The 9,151-nt window shown below is 39.2% G+C and overlaps 1 protein-coding gene across 1 annotated transcript in view; it reads right to left on the bottom strand.

Moving 5' to 3' along the window:
* Window positions 1–6,977, bottom strand: part of ACSS3 (acyl-CoA synthetase short-chain family member 3) — a gene marked incomplete at its 5' end in the record, with an annotated part of 63,918 nt that extends 56,941 nt beyond the window's left edge. Inside the window, one exon of the mRNA XM_009695891.1 lies at window positions 6,833–6,977. Within this exon, the coding sequence (XP_009694193.1) occupies window positions 6,833–6,977 (145 nt within the window). The remainder of the gene's footprint in view (window positions 1–6,832) is intronic.
* Window positions 6,978–9,151: the final 2,174 nt, after the last annotated feature.

Below are 9,151 nucleotides of genomic sequence, written 5' to 3'. Positions count from 1 at the left end.
GACGTGTGTTGTGAAAAAAAAAAAAAAATGGGGGGGGGGGGGAGATTGAGTACTGACATTAAACTGTTAAAAGCCATGAAAGCTTCCACTTTGTTACACTGTGTTGTCATTTATGGTTTACATTAAGACGGTGTACTTTATCACTCAAGATTTTACAGTTGCTATTTTCCTACCAGTATGCTATTTCTCCATTTTTCTTCAAGTTTAAGATTGCTCTATCACTTTAATATATTTGACACTTCAGTAATAAAATCACTTGAGACCAAGTGATATAATAGGAAACTCAAGTAGGCTTTCAGCTTCAAAGATCTGGGCTTAAATTACTTCTATCAAATGCAAGCTCCCAGTGAGCATGGCTTTATTCTTACCCAGCCACCAAACAAATACTACATCTGTATTAGCAGTTCAGGTTTGGAGAAGTACTGCAGTTCTGTAAATCACCTGGCTGTCCCTAGTAGCTACAAAAAGCAGCTTTGGTCCATGCCAAAAGAATTCTTCTTAGAGGATACTAAAACAGAAATTCCACTCAAAATGCTCAAAAGAGGAATTTCAAGCCTTCATGGGTTGAATAATGACTGGGTCTCACCAGTGGAGTCCTTCAACGCAAGCTAAACACAAAAGGATTCTTCAAATACCAGGAGCTCCTGCAACACCCTGAAGTGCATCTCATGGTGTAAAAAGAGCCACATCACATACGTATTCCTCAAAACCAAAGTCACTCTTCAGCTTCTCCACTGTGTTGTTCTCCCAAGACTACTAAAGAAAGTACTCCTTCCTATTCCCCCGTGCCCCTTGATCAGCCTCTTCGCTCTTCTATTACTTGCCTTAATTATTGTCTTAATTATTTTCCTACTGCTGCAAAAGCTTCTCCAGCAGACGCACCACACTGTTGCTAATGCCACACCTGCTGCCAAGTGGGAGAGGACTGACAAGTGGTGCTGCGTTCATTTCAAATACATGAAGGCCATGCTTTTGATGGTGGCAAAACCATGCTTCAGACATGGCAGGGTGCATGTGCCCCTACCAGAGAGATCTTGAACAGAGATCCTCAGAGGAGGGGAGAGCACTTTATCGAGCCCGCTGTTCATCCACAGACATCCAAGGACATCCAAACCCTTGGTCCCAGGACCAGTAGTCCTGGGACACAGCCTGGAGAAAAGCATGGCAATGGTGCTACACAGGTCTACATGCCTGCAACACCCAGAGGACCCCCACGAAGCAACATGCAGGAATATCCCCTCGGCCTTCTCTGCCACAACAGGCAATGGGAACTGAGAAGTCAGTGGTCCAGATGCCCACCTGAGTAAATGTGCGTACTGCTTTCCTGCACACGTATTGAGCATGGGACTGTGTTTAGGAGGTTTCTGGTAGAATTAGAGCACTGGTCGCAGAGTTGTGGAAAGGTGGTGTAAACCTCTGGATTGACTGTGAGAGCTGCTTTGCCTTGAGATATGATTCCCCAGGGACCGTGAGCTGGGAGGGAAGTTCTGTGGAGGAACAAGCTCCATCAGAGACCACTTGCCCCATCCCAGCTCTGCCTGTGTGCCAGGCACAGTCCTCAAAACTACAGAAGCCATGGACATGGCATGCCTCGATAACACAGTCCTCCTAGACTTCTGCACAAAAACCCAAGCACGCTGTCCCTTCTTCTCCTGAAATGCAGTGTGTAAAGGACCTACCCAGTGATGGTAGCAGTGCTGGTACACCCTTCCACAAATAACATGAAAAAATACAAATCAGCATGATTTGTATTTCTTTCTCATACAGCCAGACAGCTGCAGGGATTGAAGTTAGTTGCAGTAATTGCTTCTTCCTTCCTTCAGATCCCAAGAAATTCTTTGGATTGAGAGGAAGCTGGAGATTTTTGGAAAGGGCCATTTTCCTTCCTGGTTTGGCAGATCAGCTGTGGACTGTGTGTCTCCAAGGTGGGACTAGGATGAAATGGGCATTCTGTAATACTCATCAGCTTGGCACAGATTTAATGTTTGACCAGAAGTGATGCCATAGCATTCACTCTGCAGAAGAGATGGGTTCCAAACAACCACTTGCCTCAGAAGGAATTTCTGGTACTTGTGAAGGACAGCCCATAGCGTTCTGCACAACTTCTACAGCATCTACGTTCCCCTAAAAGGCCATTATTTGGCCAACAAGCCACTCAGAGTGGGAAGAGAAATCAAGCAACAGTGAGACAGATGAAAGGTGAGCATGGCATTTACTAAAGGAATCCACAAGTCAAGGAAGCCAAGATTTGTGTGATAGCTATGTTCAGACGGCTTTGAAGTGAGCTATGGGACATTCGGTTCAAAGAATGAAACTAAACATAGTCCAAAGTAAAACTACAAACCACATATAGTGGAAATATCAGGAGCCTCAGCAGTTAATTCAGCATGGCTTTGCTTCACCCACCTGCCCAGGCTGCACCAACTTACACATTACTGTAGGCATCACTGACATTGACATGCTGCAGGATAACTATCTTCAGTCAGGGAAGATCAAGTTCCAGCTGCTTCTTCAGACTTTTATAGTGTCATTTGGAAGTCTTTTGTGTGGAATGTGAAAACCCCAAGACACCAGCCTTTGTAAATTCCTGATTAGTCTCATCCTTTAAAGAACACTAATATTGATATTTTTGAAGAGCTACCCCAGTGACATCACAGTTAAATCTTTCTAGGACACGCACTGAAGAATGCCATTTGAGATTTAAATAACATAAGGAAAAATCAGCATTAAAGAAGTCTAATACACAGTTTTATCAAGATAATGTTGCTTTACCAGACAAAGAGGATAAAAAGTTGGGTTGTTAGTCTCAGTAGGATTTTCTGTCCGTATTCTAGTTTTGATTCTAAATCAACTCTGAGCAAAAATACCTTGAAATGAAAGTCACTATTTCTAGCTAAGAAGGAATTAATCATTTTTCAAGGCAGGAGGCAAAGAAAGAAGATGGAGTAAAGCATAAAGATTGAGAAACACTACTAGAAACAGAACAATCTTGGTGATTCCTCAGTGATATACAGGAGATACGAGCAGAGCAAGACAGATACACACATAAATCCAAATTGGCAATGGCTAACACAGCAATTTCAGAAGAAGATGCATTTAGGGTGGGTAATCATGGAAAAAAAACTTCCTACAGAAGAAATTACATCCTAGCCCATTGTTGATAACCTGAAGACCACCTTTCTCGTCCATGTCTTTGTAATATTCAATGTTGTCAGAGGCTTGGGGAGGTGTTGGTTTTCCTAATCCCATCATGATACTGCACTCAGAAATTATTTATTACAGCACTGAATTCCACGTTAGCTGTGCGTTGTTGTTGAAAAGAATCACATAGACAGAAATCGTACTGCTTCTGTGTATATGGTCTGTCAAGCGTCAACAACTGCAAATAATATGAGTCTCAAATTCTTCAGACTTCTTTTTGGCAAGTGAGGTATTCTAGAGAATACACCCAATGATGTAAACAGAAGGGTTCTTTCACCTACCTAACAACTTGTGCCTTAATTTGTGCCTTAATTTGAAAATGGTAGTATTTACCAACACAATCAAGAAAATTGTTTTTAACTTAACAGAAGCCGTTGTTCCTTATCTCTTCCAGGTATCTTTACATTTCCCTAATACTACACAGATTCAGTAATATTTCTAACAGAATTTGTGCCTCCCTTATCTTTTCCTGCCATCTCACTACTGGAATCAGAGAATGCCCCAAAACTTTCACCTGCATTCCCATTTCACTGGCTTCAGTCCAACATTGTAATCCTCATTTAAAGGCCTATAACAGGCATCAGTAAAGAAAAAAGACCAATCAATACATTCTGGAAGACTGTTATGTCTTAAATTTGCCAAATTCCTCCTCTCTGCATTTGGAAGATTTCATCTGTAACAACATATAATTAACACACTCAAAATGCAACTGTATGCACCACGTACAACTTCCCTTTAACTAACTGTAATTCTCAAGACTTTCCAAGTGTGAAGACAGTATAGTTGTACAGCATATCAACACAAACTGATCTTGTCATTATTTACAATGCTAAAGAATTGCTGAAATTGTCCTGCAATCCTTCTATTCCAGTTCTGCTAAAAAAAAAAAGTTTCCCACAGGTTGGGCACTAAACATCCGCAAGCTTCCAAAGTTTCTCTCAATTTTTTATAGTTTAGTGGTGCTTAACTTCAAAATTGCAGCATTGCTGTAGCTCTTGGATCTGAACAGCAGTGCAACAAGTAAAAAGGATAGGGATAATTTGAAAACAACAGGCTTCCTGAGTACATAGCTCAAGCTATCCTACCCACCCTAAGGAGCCTCATCATCTTCAGCCAAGCAGCTCTGTCATTCTTTTCATCCATACCATGAGTTTGATCCTGGAACAAATGATCCAACCTGCTACACAACTCTGTGTCTTCCCATCCTGTGATCCACGGTTATCCTCCATAACTTCTGGTATGTATAAACTCCACTTTTACTACCAAAAGGCAGAAGAATTCCACCATTTCAAGTGCTGATCTCTTGTAGAGACATTTTGAACAGTCAATATCTCTGAAAAGACATCTCATTACACTGTCAGCTTACTGGCCAGAAAGACTACTAAACATTTGTTGGATGCGATGCGGATAGTTCAAACAACAGCCTGAACACAGGTACACACTCTCAGGCTATTTTAAATTGGGAAAGTAACTCAGGAAAGAAGGCAAAAGACTTCTTTCCCCACCAGAAGGTTGATCAGCTTTGGTCATATGTCTGATCCGCACTCATGCTGATCTATAATGACACATTCAGAGCACTGGAAGTCTATTTCAAAATGACAAGATACAGTATTTTTAGCTTACACTGAGCAGACTAAGAAGGCAGTGACAAGCAGTGACTGAGGGCTGTGAGCCAAACACCATCACCCATGCTCCACAGTGGTTTTGGAAGGCCTTTTCTCAAAGTCTCTCCTACTGCCTACCAGATCCAAGACAAAATACACCAGCCCACGTCTCTCCCATTTGCAGCAGATCTCTTTGAATACCTTTGTTATCAGGTGTCCAGTAGTTACCAGGTAACCAAGTTAAACTTATTCCACACAAGTGGACTAGAAAGCTTCAACAGACAAGATACCAATCTCAAATCCTGCCTTTCACTTATATTCGTTTTTGTTTAAGAAGAGGAGCAAACTGTAGAGAACTCAAAAACCATATTTAGGTAGGACTCAGCTACCAGTAAGATTACAATGAACTTCTGAATGAGTTCTGCTACATCTCCCCAGAAAACTTAAACCAGTTCTTCCATTCCATTTGGTAATGCTGCTGTAAGAGGAAATGTGAAGGAAAGGATGTTTATGTCAAACAGCAAAACTTTCTCATTCTGCACAAATCTGTCATATCCTAAAACATTTAATAGGCCTATAGAGAATATAGAGAGACAAACTTAGGAGACTTAATACCAACATCAAGCTTAAAAAGCAAAATAAAGGCTACTTTTCAAGTGCTTTTCAGAGGAAATTTCTAAAGAGAGAGTCCACTTAAGATAATTTACATTAAAATGTTGTATTATTTCATTAAAATAAAAAGTGTGTATTTTTATATGTATATGTATGTATAAACTGATTCCATATATACATATTATGTATATAATACACATGTATTATATTTATGTATGGCACATGACACATAAAATTGTAGATATAAAATTACAAATTTTTATATATATCATATACATAAAATATATACCTATAAAATAAAAAACAAAATTAGATAAGGAGCTGGGCCCTTTTACAGTCTTCCGATTTCTTTAAACACTGAAGCTTGTTGTTCTAGATCCAGCATACTGTATGGTAACTTCCAAGTTCTTTTTTGGACTTGGTAAATCAACAGAAAACTGGTGAGGAGTAAATGTTTTCTATATTTTCCTTAAAAGGCAGAGTGCAGTACACGTTTCTCATTTTTTGTAGCTGTGCGACTTCTCTTTTCTTGCAACAGTCGAATAAAACCCTCACAAACTTAATTACTGCATTGTGAACCACATTTCATGTTTTAAACCGTAGATTTAAAAACTGAGTCTGATTCCAGCACTTCTTCGTACTCAGCGTTAAGTGCAACTGCTACACGTAACTGGAAGAAAAAAGCCAGCTAAACAGCGGAGCAGCATGAAGGCAAACCACCCAGCTGACAGCTGTGAGAGCGGAGAACGAATGGGGCAGACTGCAAACACCCATGGTGGCAACACCCCGTGGTCAGGTATCAAGTAAATCGGTGTGGGCTGATGAAGAACTGGGTACTCACTGCCCCAGCTGAGGGTAAGCTACCTGAGTTGATGGGGAAGTGGAAGTCCACAGACTTTCCAGACAGAAAACTGGTGCAGAGAACCCGCACTACAGCCTCCAGTGGGGCAGGTGATGCACCTTTCTTTAGAGCTCCTCCCTCTTCAATGTAGTTTGGTTTTACACTCAATTATACACAGCAATAGCCAAGGTACACATCTTCCTTTCCACAGAACTGTACTTTTGTTCATCGTAGCAAGGGTCAAGTGACTTGACTAATACTTTGCTTTACCTTTTAAATACAAATTAAGAACTGTTGTGGGGCGGGGAGGGGGGAGAAATCCAATAGAGAAAAGTTCAAACTTTAACCAACTAGGAAAACATTATTAAACTGTAGAAGAAAAAGAAGAACTAGAGGAAGATCAAAACCCCTTAGATGCAGTATAATTGGGTACAGTTAGTGAAGCTTATAAATCAATAGTGAGCACAGCAAAAGGAATAAACTAGCAAGGCAGACCTTTTCTACCTCTCTAGTATCTACCTGCTATGCAACATTTAATGCCCATTTTCAGTAACAAGGTTATTCTCAAATATACCTGTTCAAGAAGTTCCTTATATGTTATCTTCTCTTTGGTATTTGTTACAGGACTGTCATAAATAATGGCAGTTTGGTCTCCTCGTCCATTCTCAACATGACGATCTACAGCATTGTAACACATATTCAGCTCTCCACCTACAAACCTAAAAAAGAAATTGGAAGTATGTAACAGCCAGCCTTCCAAACCAATAAGACTATTTTTTTGCATTTTATGTCTCTTTTAGTATTGCAAGCATTCAATTACAATATAGCTCATAAAATATTATGAGTTATTTTTTTATTCTATAACCTCGTAATTTACTAAAAAGCTAAATAAGCTTTTTAGTGAAAGTACTGTACCTTAATTGATTTAACTAAGAATCTGCTAAACTTGGTCTTCGTTTAACTTACTTTGCATCAATCATTCTGATTTTTATAGCTAAGGATTCACAGAAAAAGCACACATTCACATAAAATAATCTGACATTATGAAAATATGTTATTACACTACTTTGTATTGGCATGCACACATATCCTTTTTAAGAAGAACAGGTTCAGGACTCAAAATATTCTTATTCATCTCTTGGCAATAACAGTGAAGAATACAAGCATCTATATCTAAATGCAACTGACCCCAACAGTTATAAAATCTTATAAATTTGTCTGACATTCATAATGCGTTTGACATTACCATGTTTTACATCAGTGACTCAAAATCCCCTGTAAAGCGATGTGAGTCATAGTCTCTTCAACAGCCAGGCATTTACAGAAAATTCTCATCTTCTAATTAAAAAAACACACTTCAAACTCATGTTTCATTTTTATTGTCATTTTACACAGAAAAAGAAAACTCAAGTGCAGCACAATCCTCAAGAAAGAAAATACAGAAGGCATCAGATATAAAGATGGCTCTACTAACCGAAAGATGACACAGAATCTAGAAATTGAAGTTACAGTAAATAATGTTCTTTGTGTTTGTTTCTCTGTCTGCATCTATCTCTTTACAGCAAAAAGAAGAGCAACACACAGAAGAAACACAGTTGAGAGTTTCCAAAAATTTCTATGGGGACAGTTTATTGTGATAATGTATTGTTATAACATAACTAGGAATAAAAACAGATGGCCTAAAGTAACCCAGTACTAGTTAAAAAGTATTTCCTTCTTCACCTTTCCTATCTAGTAAAGGACTGCTCTAAATTAGGGTATTTTATATATTATTTGTACATCCATATGTACAGATGCCATGGGATAGTCTTCATCGTCAAAGAATGGCAATAATTAAAGCAAAATCAGTTAGGCTGTTTAGGATGCAGCAATCTTTTACTGCGATTCCTTTACAAGGCCATTAATAAGGAGAAAGTGGGGGACCATAAAAGTAACAAAAACACTCTGTACTACAAACTCCTTGCCATAAAAGAAGAACTGTATGAACAATGAAGGACTGCTAGTTGTTTCATGTAGTATAGAGAAACTCTGTATTACTGTCATAAAAGTTGTGTAGGATTCGGGTGATCCATTGATTTTATATCAAATCACTGTAGGATGATACGAACAGGGGAACAAGGGAGCACAGTACCTGGGCTACTATGTATAAGAATGGTCAAAACATGAGCAAGCACCAGAGCTTTGATTCTTCTAAAGATACACGGCAACATCAACACTGTCACATAAATTTTTAACAATCACTTGCGAACAAGTATGTGAAAAAGATGTGGTTGCAGGCTGAAACAAAAAACAAGACTACCTGGATAGTGTGATGAGAGCTTTGCTATCCCGTTCAGAAGGGGAAGGCTCTTATGGAATCAGAGAAGCAGAGACGTACCTACCATGACCACAACTGCGAGACTTTCACTTCTCTACTGTCACCCAAAGACATGCTCAAATACCTCATTTTGGCTGACAAATAAAAGCTGCTTGGCTCTGAAAAGCTGCCCTGTGCTGCTGCAAACTTCTGTTGATCCAATGATTCTCAAGATGATGAATACCTGTGAGGAACTTTGATTTGCTTGAATAAGCTTTAGTTGGAAAGAAACAGCAGCATGAAATCAGGACCCAGTTGTGGAATAATGATATGAATGGATGTTCCTATTTGAAACAGAGGTCTAGAATCAAAAAGAAAATATTCCAATAGACTGCAGAAAGATCAGGGGTGGATCTGCAGGATGTTCCTAAGAGCTGCCAGTAAATCTTGCCATAATAAGCAGGACTGTAAAATGCTAATCTGTTGCTAACCAGACAATTATCTCATTCTGGCTTACCAACTGAATCCAAGTCTGAAGAACCTTATTTTAGGCTGTGTTCCTAATGCTGAGAAATTAATAACATTCAACAAACAGAG

This window comes from Cariama cristata, unplaced genomic scaffold, assembly GCF_000690535.1.
Source record: "Cariama cristata isolate BGI_N322 unplaced genomic scaffold, ASM69053v1 scaffold2192, whole genome shotgun sequence".
NCBI lineage: Eukaryota > Metazoa > Chordata > Aves > Cariamiformes > Cariamidae > Cariama > Cariama cristata.
The sequence above is the reverse complement of the archived record's forward strand: the minus strand, read 5'-3'. Positions and strand labels throughout refer to the sequence as shown.